Here is a 20,468-nt window from a genome sequence, read left to right as displayed (position 1 = left end):
TTACATAAATAAATATTTTTAATCAAAATGTCTAAACCTTTCATAAACTCTATACATAGATCCTAAGGGAAGTAAAAGACTTTAGAAATAGTAATGTCCCATAACTACATACCACTGTGATGCTATGGCTGATAAGAATCGAATATATCTTCGTCCCTTTAAATCAGTATTTTGGATGGTCCAGATTGTAACATAAGCTTAAAAGGACCCTAAAAATTAAAATAATAAATTAAATTTTCGAAAAACAGAATTATTAAAAGTTTTTTGTTGTGTCCAAAAACATTTACGAGAGTAGACTAGTGAATATGCATATATTATTTTCCCTTGAAGTTCGAAAGACTAAATCTATAATACAAACCAGCTAGGCTAACCAGTAGGCTGAGTACGATTTTGACACTTCAGCAAGTTTTGGCGGCTTACCTAAGTCCCAAATACCACATATTACAGGAAGCAGCAATGCGAGAAACGGAATATCCTAGCCAGAAAAATACGAAAAATTTGTTCAAAATGCATCTTAAATGTAATAAACACAAGCAAAGTAAAACTTAAAATCCAATATTCAAAGGAACAACCAGTTACAGGCATTCAAAGTAGATTCTGCGCTTTATACAAAAGTGCAATGTTAGAAGCAGATTATTTTCACAAGGAAAATCATAGAAAATTACGCACTTCAAATGCGGAAAACATGAGCAAAGACAACGAGATAAATATCTAGAAATATATCCACAAATAGTTAAAGGAAATACTGGGTATTATGAAGAACTACAATGTGAGGTACATCTTTGCAAGAAAAATACCGAAAATTTGTAGAAAAAAACTTTTTAAATGTGGAGAACATAAGAAAACTAAAACTTAAAATCAACTATTTTTTATATCAAAGATTATTCAATGAAATATTGTATAAATAAGGAAGAAACGTTTTGCTCATGACTGTGTCTTTTTACGTGTCTTTTTAGCCTAGTCTACAAGCAACATGAAAGGGTTACTAAAATACTATTAAGGCCATCCCAGTACTTATAGTTTTATGCAAACATAGAGTGGATAGAGCCACATCTGGAAACTTTGGGGACTGTAGATCAGACTTGTCCTAACACAAGGACATTGACCTCACGGAGAGGCAGCCCCTGAGATGACATTAGCAAAGATACTGGTACAGGCTTTATGAGGAGTTAAAGAGAATAACTTTCTTCTGAAAAAATCTTCAAACTATGTTGGTACTTCAAATCCATCTCAGTCTTACGGAAGAGAATCTAAAAAAAAAAGCTATTTTGCTATAAATAGCCAGAACTTTTTAAACACTTTTTCGCGTACTAATCAATGGTTTGCGTTGCGCAGGTACCGATCTCCTGATCCAATGCCTTTGGCCAGGAGTGCAATGCGTGGCTGAGGGCAAAATGTTCGACGCTTCCCGTGTTTTTCCCCAGATTTCTCTCACTCATATAGAGCTGGGTCGCTTCTGGCTGAGCTTATAGAGTCCCACCATCGACCCCGTCCCAAATCCAAATAACCAGCGACACCAGGGCTCGAACTCCTGACCTCAGGGTTTCAAATCTGGAGCGCTAACCGCTCGGCTAGGACGGCTTCAGTCAGAAGGCACGCTAAACATACCTCCAAGGATATACTCATAGCCCCTTGAGCGAGTGCTTATTAATCATTGAATCATTAGTGTCTCTAAGTATGAGCATTCAGTACTAAAGCAAGGCAGTGAATTTATGTAATTCCGAATGTATTAAACAAAACATATGCCCTGAAAAAGCTAAATAAATATTTACTATTGTATTTCTGAATTGAATTCGAGTGTATAGGCCAAGACATTTCAGTAGCTGCGGAAACACTTCATAAGCCCCCTGAGCCGTTCAAAACTCAGTTGTGAATATATCATCTTTCATTTCACGTTGGCTACGTTCTACTTTAAGATAGCCGAGTACAAATTAGTGTATGGCAATGAAGTTGGGGTCAAAACAAGGGATGTTCCCAAGGGTCAAATACTCAAGCTGCTGTTTCTTTGGTAAAAAGTTCCAAATTTGAAGAACAATCAGGCGAAAGACGAAAAATTATGAAAATTTCGATTTCCAGGGGAGAGGAAATGACCCATCATTTTATGCGCAGTGTATTTGCAATTCAAAATATGGTTTTAGTTTCCTATTTAAATATGACACATAAATATGTAAATTTACAATACAGTTACCAATAATTAGGTCTAAACTTTACATTATAAACCTATATTGAATTCACTAACAAGCAAGCATCATCAACTCGTAGCACCTGAAGATCGAATCTCTTCCCTTAAACTATAAGTTTCAGCTTTCAATTTATAGAAATGTTCCTGCACTCTATCAGTAATAATCTTCCTTTTTACTATAACATCTGCATCCATTCTTCTTAAATCACTGAAGTTAATCAGTTCTCCTACATTGAAAACTACATTTTTACCGAATTTTAACCTATAAGGAGCTTGATTTGGCAGCACTTCTTCCATATCTGTATGAAACAAGGGTAGGACTAGAGGTTCTTCTTTACACTCCATTATCATTCTTCCAACGCCCCACTTCAGCCTGATGTGCTTCTTGTCTCCATTTACTTTTCCTTCAGGAAAAATATGAACCCAATCTCCTTCGTTCAAGCGGTCGATAGAATAGTCAATGCCTTCCTGGAAAAAAGCTAGTATAAACAAAAGACAACTTAACTTTTGTAAAAACGAAAAAACTGCTATTCTTCTAGCAGAATGGACAATTTTTTTTTAAAGTTTTTATTATCTTTATTGTGTCATGCTGGAAGATTAGGTTCAAATTATGAACAGTTTGAATTTCAAATTTAGTTCAAAACAGAATTTGAATTTAGTTAAAATTATAAACTAGTAAAACGGATGATATGCCAAGAAACGTTCGTTCGACTAGAACATGAACAGGAACAATATTCAGAAGTAACAGCAGAATTACGATGCGGGATCACTAGATTTTGAAACTTCCTGAAAAGCAATTATTATCCATATTAATACACTTTGAGACGCAAAGAGAGAAGCAAGAAAGCAAGAGAAACGAAAAAAAGCAAATAATCAAGAGAAAAGAGCCAGCAAGACTAAAGAAGTTAAAGAAGCGCAGCCAAAAAAGCAGAGAATAAAAAAGTCTCTATATGAATGGAATATACACCCAGAAAGCCAGCATAAAGTGAAATGATACAACAAAGTCCAAAAAGAATAAAAAGCACAACCTTAGCTATGGGATAGTTGAACAAACAATATTTCTCACAATCCTGCCGTGGACGTCAACTGTCTAAAAGATGCAATGAGTCAGTATGACATATCTTGCATAAAAAATCTTTTGCAGATGTCAGATATATGTCACATAGAGCCAAGGGAGATCGCTAGGTGGACTAGATAGTGAGCTAGACCGCTCAAAGCTGACCAGTAAGGAGCAATGTATTAAATAAGACTTAGCAAGATATGAACTGGATAAGAAGCTTTTGGGAATAATATACTAATACAAGAATAGGACGATCAAAGGTAAGAATCGATTACAAGAATCACCAAAAACTAGGAAAGAAAAAAAAAACGGAAAAAACATATGTCTCAAAACGTAACAAGAAAAGTCTTCAAAAAATCAAAAAGTTTTACCTCAGTATGTACTAAAAGCTAAAAATTAATTTCCTGTTATCAGAAAAATTGAGACGCAAAATTAAAATCAAAAGCTTTAGGACTTGAAATAAAAACTTGGGAGTTTGGGAGATTTTTCAAACTTAGATGAAAGTTTTTGACAGTTATGACATAGAAATTGTTTTAAAATAGTTCGAACCCTTGTTACGGACCAAGGTATGAACAAACTGACACTGGACGAAATGAAACAACTTGAATCGGGGGGGGGGGGGTAGAAATTACTATAAATATAGGTAAAAAAGCTATTTGTTACTTGACAAAGAATATTAAAATTATGTATTACAAAACCAACAGCGAACCAAAAATTATAGGCATGAACAGGGGACATATAACACAACCACTAACAATAATAATCCTTGCCACAGATTAGCTCAAAATTTAATTTTCAGTCCCTGGGGACAGTTTTATTGCCGTTGTACTGTAGCAATTAATTATTAAGGATGTATTGTTAGATTTCACTGTATTATACATCTCCTTATATTCATAATTTCAAATTCCAAAATAATACTATAAGAGAGGCATTTATTAACAAACAATCAACAAATAATAATAAAAACAAGAGCTCATACATTATATACCCCCCCTCCCCTATAAGGCTCTGGCTGAGATTCCTGGAAAAAAACAAACAAAGGTTAAAATAATGAGAAAGAAAAACACTAAAGAATTAGCTAAAAACAATAGTGTTATTCTGGCAAAAAAACAACAATAGTAAATTAGATACAAACCTCAGACTCCGTTCTGAGGAGAACCTGCAAAGGTTTGTGTCGTCAGCGAGGGTAACTATAGTGTTTCGGCCAATCGAGAGAAATTTACTTTCGTGGCCCCAGAAAGAATCGGGGTAACATTGACGAAAACGAACTTTCAGAATTTTGTTCGCACTCGCAACAATAAAATCGTTAGCATAGTTAAGTTCAGAGCTGGCTCTAGAGCTGAGTTTTGCGGACACTAAACGTAACTTGAGACGACAAATGGAAAAGAGTATTCACTGAGGTAACTCTTCCGAACAACCAAACGCTAGTATTATCTCTTAAGTAGTCATGAGACACTTTAGAAAGTAAAATTTAATCAGACAATGAATCAAAAGCTTTCCGGACACCTAACAATATAGCAGCAGAAATCAGACCAGAATCAGTAACCGAATACAGAAAACTTTAAAAAGTAGGAGATAAAAGCTCAATTCTGTGCTCTGCAGGGAGGCCAAACTGAAAATTTTTCAAAAAATCATTGACCTATAAAAAAAAACAGAGACAGGAAAGGATAGCCTTTTCAAAAGCCGGGTATGTTGCACTGTTTTTTAATCGAATTCATCCAAAGATTTTGATCTGTACGACTAGAGGACCAAATCGAGACTTTCGACACTGCTTACCCTTCCAACCTCCAATTTTCTTTTAACAGAAATAGTGGTTGGGGTCATCTTAACTTTTAGCCTCGAATATTATAACTATAGCCCATACCTAATATCTACCTCTGGTAGTATTTGATCGAGATAATCCCTCGGATGGTGATGGTTTTGAACTCAGAAATGCACGAATCGGAAATGTATACATTAATGATTATTTTTAAACTTCTCCCAAAGGAATTTCACTATTGTAATCCCTCACTCGAAAGCTATTAAAATGACACTTTGCTTTGGCTTGACACAGGCCAAAGCCCAACGTGGTTTTTCAAAGTTGGAAAAAGTTTGGAAGAATAGGAAGATAAGTCTGCGAACCAAGATTAGAACATTGGAAACTACAGGGATGACTGTGGTCAAATATAGTTCTAAAACATGGGCACTCTGAAAAACGGATAATGATTTGATAGATATTTTCCAGAGAAATGACCTACAAGAAGATCAATCAAATGAAAAGCTTCACCTATGTAGGTAGTATTATTAGTTAAGATGGTGCATAAAGTGAAGATGTTAAAAGAAGAGTAGCAATGCCCTGGTTGTCTTGCCACAGTTGAAAAAGGTTTGGAAGAAAAGGGTGATATGTCTGCGAACCAAGATAAGAATATTGGAAGCTAAAGTGATGACAGTGATCAAATATGATTCTGAAGCATGGGCGCTCCAAGAAGTAGAGGAAGTTTTGCTAGATGTTTTCCAGAGAAATTGCATACGGATTGTTTTGGGTACCCGACTGACTAACAGTATTTCAAACAGTAGGCTGTACAAAAAGAATGGGCCAATCCCGTCTTCTAGGGCTATAATGACAGAAAGTTTGAGATGGCTAGGACATGTTGTGTGAATGATGGATGAAAGATTGTCAATGATTGTCCTTTTCGGCCAACCGTCTAGGGCTAAATGAAAAGCAGAATGTCCTCGGGTGGTGAGGGAGGATGTTGTAAGGAAGGATTTAAGGAAAATGGAAACTTTCTGGAGGGTGTAAAGAGGGAAGGTTTGAATAGATTGAGATGGAGGAGGAGCGTGCGTAATTGTGTCTGCCTCAGACGGCCTGGTACTGCGGCAAGTTGTTAATAGTAGTAATAGATCGATTTATATACATACCACTTAGAAGAAAATGCCTTTGGCTTTTTCTCAGCTGGAACCTACTAAAGAATGTACGACACCCAAACTGTTTTTGAAGCCATCACCATTGGCTTTTACTACTTAGTTAAACAAAGGTACTAGTTACCATTGATGAATTAGATTTTTTATATTTGAGAAATTCTAATGTTCAAGTTCATTTATTTACAAAAAAAAGAATAAAAAATAGATAAATATCCAAACAAATTCTAGAGGGCTCATTAGCCCATTGACTGGGAAAAACTATATACAGACTCCATTCTATTATTCATAATCAAATGACTAAACTAACATAAAAAAAGAAAAATATTTATAATCAGTTCATATAAATCCAGTCAACCCTGTGTGCCTTTCAAGAAACAAAACAACTAAAAAAAACCTTTAGCACGAAAACTAGCGTCAACTACAAAAAAAATGAAACGGAAAAAGAGTAAATAAAATAAAACTACCCAAATTATCATTATTTAGAGCTACAAAAACTATAGAAGTCAGTTTAGGAGTTTTGGACGGAACCAAGAGCACAGGATTACCATATCCCGACAGAAACAGAGCTCCAGGCACTAACCACAACAACGACGAGACAAACCTCTGTTTAGACTGTTGGGGTAGAGGGCATTTCCGCGTTATCCACATTTCAATCCATATACAGGTTTGGAAGCAATTGAGTTCAGATTAGCCCACAACGGCTTAAATAAATAATTAGCATCAAGGGATGAACAGAGTGCATGGTAGACTGAAAGACATTTGATAATTTTGCTAGAGATTATATAAAGGCGAGAATAAAGACGTAAGAGCAGACATCCATACAGGCGAGAAGTACAAAAGAATGGACAAGAGAAAAATGTAAAATATGAAGCGTGGAAAAAAGAAAAACCGTCTCAATTCCCAATAGTTCCAGAACCTAACACACTAAAACAATGAATTTTTTACGTTATAGTATGTAATAGTTTTCCAGTAATCAAATTATTATGTTTCCTTCCATTCTTATCCTTTTAAAAATCATTTCAAAAAATATTTCCAACTTAACTCCAAAGATATTAATATGTGATTCAAATGATAAATGTTCATCCAAAATAAGTCTTAGGAATCACACGTATTTATCACACGTAGGAATCACACGTATGTTGTCCACGTAGGTTGACAACATACATCAACTCTTGAAGAAGAAATGTGGGTTATTGAAGGATAACTTATGCTTACATGGGAAATATAAGAAGGTACAACTCATTTTCATTTAAAGCTAACAACTTATCATAAAAACCATGTTTTTATTATTATCATTTACAGCTGCAGCGTGAGTGAGAGTACAGCTGCAGTGTGAGTGAGAGTACAGCTGCAGTGTCAGTGAGTGTGAGCTGCAGTACTTCGCCCAGTGCCATATGCGAATGCAATCGTTTCTTTATGTAATAAATGTTATTGTCGGCAGGGAACCAGTCGTAGAAAACTAGTTAAAGATTTTTTTTTTTCATTTTAAGTTCTAAATTTTACTTTGAACCCTTAAGAACTCTTTATGGCTCAAACTTGAACTTTGAACACATTTTTCGTGCATCCACGAAAAAAAAAAAACAGTTGGGAAGGCAATAATGTGTCTCACACCCTCGAACTAAGGTCTAACATATATGCGGAAAACTTAATTTTTAAAATTTTTCCTGGTATATATGATTTTGGAGGTTGCACCTTGTTAGCTGCCGTAAATGATCCCAACCCAAGCCGCGTTTTATTTAAGACTAAGATAGTTTCAGTTTGGGCTACCATTCCCGGTCTTGTTTCTCATAATTCTATTTTTGAGCCTTCGTTTTGTTTCGTGTCGGTACTGCCTTTGACAAACAAAACGCTGGAAAAGGGCTACTGGCAAAAGTTTTCAAAATCTACGAATGCTTCTTATAGCTTTTTTAGGTGAGGTTACGTCAAAAAGTGCTTAAATTTGAATTTGCAATAGAAGCGATTATTTTATTCGTAAAGAGCATAAAAAAAAGGCATCGAGCGGTATATTCACTTTATTAGTAAGTCAATAATATGAACTGTCATATATTTACCCATCTGGGAATGTTGAAAGTGAAGTCTGGCATTTTAGGATTTAAAAAGACACAAAGTACTGCAATTTACTAGAGCCAAGGACATGCCTAACAGTAGGCACAGAAAAACAGTGCCATACACACATCTGGAAAAATACGTCCACCAGGTAAATATTTTCTGACACCATTTTTATGAAATAAGGGGTGAAACTACCTGGACGAACAAGTTTCGATTTTCGGGATGTAGTTATGAAAAACGGTACGGTCCCTTACGGGATATAGTAAACAAAACGAGTTTGAGCTTACTAAATACGCAAAGAAAAACACTATTAAGGAAACAGGACCGAAACTAGACTGAAACAAGACCAAATAAAACGCGGCAGCAATATAACGGTGCAGAATGTTCATAGGTTAGCTTTAAGATCATGGTAGGAGTTGCACCTGCGTGAGCCAAGGGTGGAGACATAAATCTACCTGATATACTCCGCCTCCGCGTATAATTGGCAAACATTTTCCAAGGGAAAAGAAATATGTGTGAAGGGGTGTTGTAAAACAGACGTCATGAGCAGCTGTCGACCATCTCATCACTTTTCTACTCCATAAATGGCGGAAAGGCAGAACACCTAAATTAAAATAGGAAAATATTGTAAGAATTGAACAAAAAGACAAAATAAAAGACAGGAAATATTTGACAAATATTGTCAAGGGAATTATAACAGCGTTAAGTGGGTATATATATATATATATATATATATATATATATATATATATATATATATATGTTTTTAACTACGTAAAACTTGCGAATATACAACATTCTTCGCTGTCCCATTGTCTGTGCATATAAATAGATTTTCAGGTTTACTGACTCTTGAACATGCAACATATAATTGTCCATGGGAAAAACAATCCATATTCAGGTCTATACCTCATTATTCTAATGATTGCCCTTGAGCTTTGTTGATGGTGATTGCTAATCGAACATTCCCTGTGTCCCCGTTGTCATTTATATATCCCCCTGTGCCCCCCGGCGTTCCCGTTGTAGTTGTGTCCCTGTGTCCCAGTCTGTAATTTCTCTTTGAGTGTCCCGGTCGTAATTTATATTCCCTGTGTCCCGATCGTCATTTGTGTCCCGGTGTCCCGGTCTGTAATTTCTCTTCGAACATTCCCTGTGTCCCGGTCGTCATTTATATATCCCCCCCTGTGCCCCCGGCGTCCCCGTTGTAGTTGTGTCCCTGTGTCCCGGTCGTCATTTATATTCCCTGTGTCCCGGTCGTGATTTGTGTCCCGGTGTCCCAGTCTGTAATTTCTCTTTGAGTGTCCCGGTGGTCATTTATATTCCCTGTCTCCCGGTCGTCATTTGTGTCCCGATGTCCCGGTCTATAATTTCATCAGTTGACAAACATGACGTCGGTCGACAAACAATTTCATGACGACATACAGCTCAATCCTTATAATGACGTCAGTCGACAGACACACAAACAAACAACTTATATATATATATATATATATATATATATATATATATATATATATATATATATATATATATATATATATATAGATATATATATATATATATATATATATATATATATATATATATATATATATATATATATATATATATATATATATATATATATATATAGATATATATATATATATATATATATAGATATATATATATATATATATATAGATATATATATAGATATATATATATATATATATATATATATATATATATATATATATATATATATATATATATATATATATATATATATATAGATATATATATATAGATATATATATATATAGATATATATATAGATATATATATATATATATATATATATATATATATATATATATATATATATATATATATATATATATATATATATATATATATATATATATATATATATATAGAATTAGAATAGAATAGGTTTAGAATAGGTTTTATTTGCACAATCTTTCGTAGTCATAAAACTAAATGGCGCTTGTGCTTACAAAAAAGAAAAAAGGATTAAATCAAACGACAAAAAAAAAAAAAATCAGAAGGCAAATAGTTTAAAATCAACAATTGTTATACTTTGATACAAAGAAAGGGATGAATGAGTTGGAAAAACGATTTGTGCGTGAAGGAGGTGCTGCTAATCTGTCAAATTTCTTCAACCTAGTACTTCGATGTTTCACTAAAACCGGTGGTAGTATCGATCTGTATTTATCACTTCTGAGAAGATATTGGCCAAATTCAAGGATCAAACTGAGACGACGCTCTTGAAGAGAGGGAATTTGTAAAGTGGATAATGCTAACTTATATTCGGTAAAAGCATCGCACAATATTACTTTGACTGCTCTTTTTTGTATTGACTCAAGCTGGTCACTTAGGTAAATAGTGTTATTGACTTGTGGGCCCCATACGGGACATGCATACTCTAAAATTGGTCGAATGTAAGTAAGATAGGCAATCCTTAGTTGTGTCACTGAAAAACCAAATCGACGCATTAGTATAAGTGTCCGCATCGCACTATTTGCCTTTTTGATAATTGTATCGACATGGAGGCTGAAAGAGCAGTCGATGCTAAACTTGACACCAAGCACTACTGCCGAAGATTCACTAGGATAAGGAGGAGGAGGGCACACAAAGTCTCTCTTCAGGGGATTAAAGCGAAGGATTTTAGTCTTTCCTTCGTTGATTTGGAGGCTGTTCGCAGTACATTCATCTTTGAAGTTTTTGATTATTTCGTTACAGAATTGGGGGACAGCCTCAGACTTCTCAACAATGTACTTCAGTAGGACTGACAAGTCGTCTACATACTTAAATCTTTCTTCATAGCCGGAAAGGATGAAATTTATCACTGCCAAAAACAGTAGACTAGCGAGCTTAGTACCTTGTGGGGCTCCGCATGTAAGCTCGACCCATTCGGAGTCGGTATCTCCTGGGAAAAGACTGTAAACGCACTGATAGCGGGCTTGTAAAAAATTGATCACTAAAAGGAGAATATGTTTTTGCGCACCCATGGTGCGTAGATTTGTGATAGCAACGGAATGGCGAATAAGATCAAAAGCCTTTCGGTAGTCTACGAGGAGAAGGTCGACTATAGCACTTCCTCGGTCGAGCCACTCGACAATGAGATGGTACATCCGTACTAAATAAACAGTTATGCTGCTGCCTCTTAAGCATCCATACTGATACGGGTCTAGATGTGCAGAGACCTGTGACATAAGTTTGCGGTAAATAAACGTTTCTGCAACTTTAGAAAGGTTCGGAGTTATTGATATAGGCCGGAGTTGATCACAAGATTTTGGACACCTTACTTTTGGAATAACGCGGACATATGCTCTTTTCCAAGCACTAGGGAATACTTGCTGAAGGAAACATTGGTTGATTATAGAAGAGAGTGGCTTAGCAAGAAAAATGGCGAATTCACGTAACAGCTTTACTGGAAGCTCACCTGGGTAGGACGCACAGTTCGCTTTCAGTCTTAGGAGTTCCTTATAAACAGTGAATTCAGAGACCTCACATACGTCCTCAATCTCTGCACCAGCAATGATAGTATCAATTTCTGATTTGGTGATTGATGGAAATGAGGTACAAAAGTCAGCAAAAAAAGAATTGACTTCATTAGCTGAGGTTAAGGTACCGTCCTCTTTGAGGAGCCTTAGATCTCTAAGTGTTGTCTTACCGGTAAGTCTTTTTACTGAGGAATGCCATTTGTGGGGGTCTATTGTGAGTAAGGGAGTAATTTTATCCCTCACATACTGCCTCTTGGCACGCTTGTTTAGTTTAACAATATGATTACGCAACTTGGCTGAAGCTACGGTATCACCAGCGATATGAAGGCGACAACGGGTTTTTATTAAATTCTTTAGATCATTGGTTATCCACGGTTTATCAGTGTCACTCACAGTAATGACTTTTACGGGAAAACAAGTCTGAAATTGCTCCTGAAGCAGAGTATTCAGCTTATTGACTTTAATATTAATATCCTGTTCAGAGCAAATGTCCTCAAACTGATAATTACCGATCCAGCGACCAAATGTAGATATCGAGTCCTCAGTAAGTGGTCGCACCGTATACTTGACTCGTTTTGGCTTCGGAATTGCCGAACTGGCTTCCCAGAAGATGATAAAGTGATCAGAATTCAGAAGGGGTCCTAGGGATCTCGGTGCGTAATAAAAGTCTGTCAAGTTGGTAAAAATCAAGTCCAGTATGCTGCCACTTTGATGGGTAGGTATTGTAACGGCTTGTCGCAAATCTAAAATATTTGAAACCCATTGCCTATTAGTTTGATTGAAGTCTCCGGCAATAACAAAGCCAGGAGAGACATGCTTGCGGCGCATTTTGTCTACGAAAAACTGAATGTGTTCAATCAAGTCTTTCCTGTTTTTAGCACTTTCAGGATAATAGACCGAAGCAACAATTAAACATGAAAATCTTTTTGATAAACGTGCAGGTTTGCATTCGGTCCATAATATTTCGTGGTCGGAGTCAAAAGGCTCACTTAACAGCCTTGAGGATAGGTCATTACGAACATAAAGTCCAACGCCTCCTCCTCGACGATTCAAGCCACGATCGTGACGCGTATTAAAGTAGCTTGCGTAACCTTTGATGCGCGCCGATTCGTCAGAAGTGTCCCAACATTCGCTTATTATTATTATTGAGGCGTTGTTCTGCCTGGCAATAACTTCAAGTGCATCAGTTTTGTTGTTCAAAGATCTAGCGTTACACACAAGTATATTTGGCAACTTACTTTTAGCTAAAGGACGTTCGGGCTTAAGAACGGGCGGGCTATCCTGGAAGGGGCACACGGGAGTTTCGTCAAATCTCTTCAGACTCGGTATTTTAGGTGCTCTGGATATCTTGATTTTCACCAGGTTTCGCTCAAACACTTGTTTTGGCGAAGAACAATAGTCACGGCTTGTCACTAGTACCGAAATAGCACACCCCGTACGCCTTCTCCTTTCATTTTTCCCTGCCCGACATCCACGTTTCTTTCCTGTCGAATTGTTTCCATTGGTGGACGATGCGCCACCTGTGACTTCTCGCAGTAAGTGCATATATATATGTAATAAATACATTTACTAACATATGTAGCTATTATTATATATTGATATATTTAATAGATATATTTATTAAAGAAACTTTTATCTCCAAATTCTGCACAGCACTCTCTATTTTTAAGACTCGGGAATTTTACGACACGCATATGCTGCTTCTTAAAATGACCGTCACAAGCAAACGCTGCCGAACTTGCAATTCTAGTAAAAAAAGAAAAAAAAAGAAAAAATGAGGTTCGTTTATAGAATCGCCATGAGTAAAAAACGATCAGAATCGGCCGATACGTCAAAACCAATACAGAGAAACTGAGAAATACAGAAAATACCAATAAATACCGGCGAAACTTCAACAAATAAATCATCATAATACAAAAATATTAACAGTAATTGAACGAAAAATGTTCAAACTTCTACTTAAATATATTTAAACAGAAAAGAGAAAACAGGAAATTGGTTTGCTCATGAAAACGCTTACCAGCTCCATTCAGAGTGGCCAGAATGGCGCATTTACGCAATTTTGGCGCTTTTTTGAGGGGGAAAATCGTTCATTAGGCACATTTTCATTATAAAAATGAAGCTTTTGGCGCATTTTTACTTTTATGGCGGCGCAACTTTTAACCAAGCAACTAGCAACACTGGTTCCATTTACAGCTATTGTATAGAAGGATTAAAACTTTTATTGTATTCAGTTGTCATGTCAATATGCAGTTCAGAAACGTGATTAACCGTGATCTATTTTGGTATGGTCTCTCTGCCATTCTTATGATAGAATACGTCATAACAAATAGTCTTTCGCGATTCAACTACAAAAGTAGAACAAAATCTTAATTTCAAATTTGTATCGGCTCTTAATCTAAATATTGAAAATAATAGTTATTTTATTTGCTACATTTTGAAAAATTACAGTGAATTTACTGCTTTAGCCACCAGAGTGGGTTTCTGTTCTTTGAAAATAAAATCCTTTTTCGTACTCAGATATCCTGAACATGTTTTCAGTATAAAAAGAAAAGATTCGTGTTGAGCTCATTGGTTAAATATAATTTTCCTTTCAGGAAAATGAGCGACATTCATTACAACTTACTTTCGATTTAATTTAATATAGAAAAGCATCAACTAAATTATTAATAGCCCCACTCCCCCCAAAAAGTTATTCCATACTCTTTCGCAATTATTTATTGCCTATTTATAAAGTTATTTATTATAAATACATTTATTTATTGCTGATTTATTGTCTTTGCCTTCTGGATTTCTTACTGTTCTATGAAACTGAAACATATTTATTACAGCCTGGTATCCTTAATACATTTTCGTAATGAAAAAAGGGTTCGTGTTGATTTCAGAAGTTAGTTGAAAACAACTTTCCAAGTTTCAAAAAGTTCTTTTTTTTAATCTTTTTTAGATGCACTATCATAGAACTATTTAGAGAAAAATAACTTGAAATAACAAAAATAGACTAAATCTACCGATGGTAATATTGATTATGAGTGTTTTAATGATAATTGCACAGATATTTTATTTCTACAGTAGGAACATAACAATAAACAATATAGAACATTTAAAACTTACCCCAGAGTCCAGGTTCGTCAAAGCAGCTGTCATGATTAGAAAATGTAATTAGAGGTCTTCCGTCTGTCCTTTCTAGAAGTTTTACCAGCCTGTCCTTATTAATCACAGTGGTTTTATTCAATACCGCTGAAATAAAAATCCAGATAGAAGCAATAACAATAATAATGCAATAGCTATAATCTGGAGTAGTTCTGATTTGACTCCAGGCTAGCATAACCTCACCTTACTTAAATAAGTCCTAGATTCTTCACGGAGGATATCTTTTTTCACTACTAATCTATGATATAAAATAAAACTTTTATCTCAAAATTCAGAAAATTATCTTCAGACTAAAAAAAAAATAACAAAATATCTTACGCTTCCATTTTCTGTTTTGTAAATTAAACATTTTTGAGTAGCATGAGAAAAAAAAAACATTTTTTTTTATTCTTCAGTGCAACTGAAAACAACAGCTTTTTCTAGTTTGGGTTAAATAGTCTATATCTTAAAGCACATGTAATACTAAAAAAAAAAAAAAAAAAAAAAAAAAAAAAAATCACTCATGGAATTTTATGCAAAGACAAAACTCCTTTATCTTTAAGACCACGATCCTTTAAACACATAGGCTAAGGATGAAGATCTTCCAGGGCCATTGCTACTCCATGGAACGCCAAATCGACATTTAAGTTGCTGGACCTTTTTTACTGGGACAAATAGCGACCAAGTGACTCAATCTTGCCGAGACAGGGATCGATCCTTGTCCCCCCACTACCGAGCAGAGCATCATTCCACTTTGCCAATCATGAGTGAAACATTCTTAACATACGACGTTAAGTTTAAGCGTTTCTTTCACAAATCAAAAACCCATAGACTTTACCAATTTACGTTTAAGAATAAAAATTGGTTATTTAAAGGTATACGCTGGAACTGTTTTGCAGAACTTATGCCTTTTTTGAAAAGCACGGACCACTGTGTACCCGAAAAAAATCTTTTAAAGATGCTACAACTTTATTTGGAATGGTTTCCGAGGGAAAGCTAGGTAAATGGTTGACTTGCAAAATACTAGGTTCAAAGTTTTTAACTATCGGGTTCATGATTTTTGTCATAAAAAATGTGCTTGAAGATCAATAAAGCCAGTTATATCTGTTGTTTATGATGGCTCAATTTTTCTAAGCAATAAATAGCATTAAAAGCATTCATAGGAAAAAAGAAATACAAAATAGTGACACTTAAAGATTTGGTTTGTCTGTGGGCTGTTTTTTATTTATTAATTTTGAATTTTTTTCAACTAAAAGTAAGGAGCAATATGAAGGGGGTTTCCCCCTCCTCAACCCTTCACTCTTCAGACTAAGGTTTTTTAGTACTTTAAAGAAATCTTCTTATTGTTCTTATTAAACGACCCTTGTATTTCAGGAGTCGTTATTACAGAATTGGACAGAATTCAAACTTTAGCGTAAAGAGCAAGGTTTTGAGGAGGGGGCAACCACCTTCATATACGCAATAACTTCTGTTTGTTTTAAGTTTTAATGTTGCTCCTTGCTTTTTGAGGGGGGCTAGTTCCCCTCCAGTTTGTGGGTCACTTCAAGGGCACTGTAATTTTCAATTTCCGCTCCAATGAGCCATGTCCCAATGTTCTAGGACCACTGGTTCGAAACGATTACCACCCGAGAAAAACAACAAAATAACAAATAAACACGCATCCGTGGTTTTTCTTCTAGCAAAAATACTAAATTCCATATTTTGAAGATATGACCTTGATACCTCTACAGTAGAGTTTCTGATGTAATGAAATCTGATGGTGTAATTTCCTTCTCACACCATCCCTTCTCAACTCCCCGCTCTTTGCAGTAAAGTTTGACTGTTTCTCTCAAATCTACTTTTTAAAATAGCGAAAAACTTTACCGTAAGAGCGGGGTGTTGAGGAGGGAACAGCCTCTTTCATATACGGAGTGATTTCTATTCGTTTTAAGTTTTAATGTCGCTCTTTACTTTCAATTAAAAAAATTGTTTTTTTATTTAATTTCTGAACGTTTTTGAATTAATGCGTGTTTTGATTTTGGCTTTCCGCACATGAATACTTAGAACGAAATTTGCATTTTTTTAGGGGGGGGATAAATGCCTTAGTTTTGATCGGACGATTTTGAGAAAAAAGGAGGGGGGAGGAGGCTTAGTTGCCCTTCAATCTTTTGGTTACTTAAAAAGGCAACTAGAACTTTTAATTCCTTGCGAACGTTTTTACTAATAAAAAATATACGTAACATCCGAATTAACTTTCATAACGAACTTTTATATTCGAATATTTTATTACGTATATGAGGGGGTTTGCCCCCTCTTTAATACTTTTCTCTTTACACTAAGCTTAAATTTTGTCCCAATTCTTCAAGAATGACCCCTGAATCACAAAGGCCGTAGAAGAAATAGTTGAAATTACTAAATATACTTTAGCGTAAAGAGCAGGTATTTAGAAGGATATGAGCCCCTCATACGCATAATAATTTCCTTTCGTTTTGTTTTAATGCTGCCGCTTCTTACTTTCAGTTGAAAAACTGTTTCATATTTATCTTTTCATTTTTTTTTTGTATAAATAATATTAGAAAATCCTGCGCCCCCTTCATGGAAATTCTCTCCTCCCATGACAAAATCCTCCATGGAAAGATCCTCCAGTTTAGCTCCCTCCCCTCAACCCCCCCCCCCCCTGTCCAAGAAAAAATTCCCCTGATAACGTCGGTAGCCTACATTTCCCAATAACCATTACTATATGTCAACATTGGTCAAAGTTTGTAACTTGTAGCCCTCCCCCGGGGTATGTAAGGGAGTAAGTCGTCCCCAAAGATATTGTTATTAGGTTTTTCGACTATGCTGAACATAACGGCTATCTCAGAATTTTGACCCGTTGACTCTTGGAAAAAAATGAGCGTGGGAGGGGGTCTAGGTGCCCTCCAATATTTTTTTCACTTAAAAAGGGCGCTAGAACCTTTCATTTCCGTTAGAATGAGCCCTGTCATAACATTCTAGGACCACTGGGTCGATATAATCAGCCCCGAAAAAAAAAAAAAAAAACAACAAATAAACACGCACCCGTGATTGGTCTTCTGGCAAAAAATACGAAATTCCACATTTTTGTAGATAGGAGCTTGAAAATTCTATAGTAGGGTTCTCTGATGCGATGGTGTGATTTTCGTTAAGATTCTATCACTTTTAGGGGGTGTTTTCCCCTATTTTCCAAAATAAGGCACATTTTCTAAGGCTCGTCACTTGTGATGACAAAGACTAAATTTGATTAACTTGTATATTTAAAATCAGCATAAAAAACCGATTCTTTTGATGTATCTTTTACTATCAAAATTCCGTTTTTTGGAGTTTCGTTTACTATTGAGCCGGGTCGCTCCTTACCACGAATTGCAAAGCAGTTGATTGACCCTTATTGGAAGAAAACTTCGGTTAAAGAAAACTAAGTTAAATGCTTAAAGTGATACGGAACATGCCCTCTCTTCAAAAACTTATGAATTTTTATTAGGGTACTGCTGGAGCATAAAGTTTTTCTACTAGATAGATTTCTGCCAACAGGTAAAGGTCATATACGACATTGCGTCTTACTGACATTAGAATGTTTCTCATTTTCCTGTTTGTACTAATTTCTTAACCTTCTTGCTCACCAGGAAGGGAATCTCCCTGTTTTAACACACAAATTTTTAAATTTTAAAACAGAACACAAAACTAAAATATGATGACCCTTTCTCAGTGACGGTGAAAGGGTAACTGAATAAAAACATAAGTTTAGATGACATTTCACAATTTCATCTTACTTACATCACTCTTAAAGGATAATCGCTTTCCAGGTAGATTACTATCAGATATGTATTTTGTGGGAAGTGTATTAAAATAGTCTAAGAAAAATCAAATAATCTCATACCTTGTGACGGCGTAGTGGATGACGCCAAGGTTTCCAATAAAAGGTCTCCTGGTTCAATCCCACGTCTCGCAAGGAAGTTTATTCTTGTAGAGTGTATGATAATTTTTTTTTGTTTTGAATCATTTTCTAATACCTGTTTCTGTTTCGCTTAAGAAGATAATTTTGCTATCCGTCGTAATTTTAGTGTTTTTTTTGTCTTTACCTTCATTGGTGATGGCTTTGTAGCAAAGAAATCTTTCACTAGTTTTTCCTTGCTAATTAAGGGAAAAGTATCCCGATAATGAATTTCAAAGAAATCTATCAGCTTAGAAGGTGTGTCTAGAGAATCGAATATTTCTTGTGGTATAAATAATGTCACCGTCCAAGAATTGTATTGATTCGGCAAAGCAATCATCATGAACTGTCCACGCGGCCAGATGTGAAGATGGCTTTCTCCCTCCTCAACCCCTCACTCTTCAGACTAAGGTTTTTTAGTACTTTAAAAAAATCTTCTTATTGTTCTTATTAAACGACCCTTGTATTTCAGGAGTCGTTATTCAGGAATTGGACAGAATTCAAACTTTAGCGTAAAGAGGAAGGTTTTGAGGAGGGGGCAACCACCTTCATATACGTAATAAGAGAAAGGTGTTGAGGAGGGGGCAACCACCTTCATATACGCAATAACTTTTGTTTGTTTTAAGTCTTAATGTTGCTCCTTGCTTTTTGAGGGGGGCTAGTTCCCCTCCAGTTTTTAGGTCACTTCAAGAGCACCGGAACATTCAATTTCCGTTCCAATGAGCCATGTCCCAATGTTCTAGGACCACTGGTTCGAAACGATTACTCCCTGGGAAAAACAACAAAATAACAAATAAACACGCATCCGTGGTTTTTCTTCTAGCAAAAATACTAAATTCCACATTTTGAAGATATGACCTTGATACCTCTACAGTAGAGTTTCTGATGTAATGAAATCTGATGGTGTAATTTCCTTCTCACACCATCCCTTCTCAACGCCCCGCTCTTTGCAGTAAAGTTTGACTGTTTCTCTCAAATCTACTTTTTAAAATAGCGAAAAACTTTAGTGTAAAGAGCGGGGTGTCGAGGAGGGAACAGCCTTTTTCATATACGGAGTAATTTCTGTTCGTTTTGAGTTTTAATGTCGCTCTTTACTTTCAGTTAAAAAAATTGTTTTTTTTTATTTAATTTCTGAACGTTTTTGAATTAATGCGTGTTTTGATTTTGGCTCTCCGCACATGAATACTTAGAACGAAATTTGCATTTTTTTTGGGAGGGGGTCTAAATGGAGTGGGGGAGGAGGCTTAGTTGCCCTTCAATCTTTTGGTTACATAAAAAGGCAACTAGAACTTTTAATTCCTTACGAACGTTTTGTTAATAAAAAATATATGTAACATCCGAATTAACTTTCATAACGTACTTTTATATTCGAATATTTTATTACGAATATGAGGGGGTTCGCCCCCTCTTTAATACCATTCTCTTTACACTAAGCTTAAATTTTGTCCCAATTCTTTAAGCATGACCCCTGAATCACAAAGGCCGTAGAAGAAATAGTTGAAATTACTAAAAATACTTTAGCGTAAAGAGCAGTATTTAGGAGGAGATGAGCCCCTCATATGCATAATAATTTCCGTTCGTTTTGTTTTAATGCTGCTCCTTATTTCAGATGAAAAACTTTTTCATATTTATCTTTTCATTTTTTGTTTTGTTTTAAATAATATTAGAAAATCCTGCGCCACCTTCATGGAAATTCTCTCCACCCATGAC

At 35.5% G+C, this 20,468-nt stretch overlaps 1 protein-coding gene across 4 annotated transcripts in view; it reads right to left on the bottom strand.

Moving 5' to 3' along the window:
- LOC136033242 (tafazzin-like) overlaps positions 1-20,468 on the bottom strand; it is an 80,588-nt gene continuing 60,120 nt past the window's right edge. For 2 of the 4 annotated variants that reach the window (XM_065713960.1, XM_065713958.1), the window contains exons 3-5: positions 14,813-14,938; positions 8,648-8,796; positions 1-2,650 (exon numbers count right to left, since the gene is read on the bottom strand). In XM_065713960.1, the coding sequence (XP_065570032.1) occupies positions 2,252-2,650; positions 8,648-8,796; positions 14,813-14,938 (674 nt within the window). In that variant the 3' untranslated portion in view covers positions 1-2,251. The remainder of the gene's footprint in view (positions 2,651-8,647; positions 8,797-14,812; positions 14,939-20,468) is intronic. The other 2 variants (XM_065713962.1, XM_065713961.1) reach the window with 2 other exon arrangements.

This window comes from Artemia franciscana, chromosome 11, assembly GCF_032884065.1.
Source record: "Artemia franciscana chromosome 11, ASM3288406v1, whole genome shotgun sequence".
In the NCBI taxonomy this organism is placed as follows: Eukaryota; Metazoa; Arthropoda; class Branchiopoda; order Anostraca; family Artemiidae; genus Artemia; species Artemia franciscana.
The sequence above is the reverse complement of the archived record's forward strand: the minus strand, read 5'-3'. Positions and strand labels throughout refer to the sequence as shown.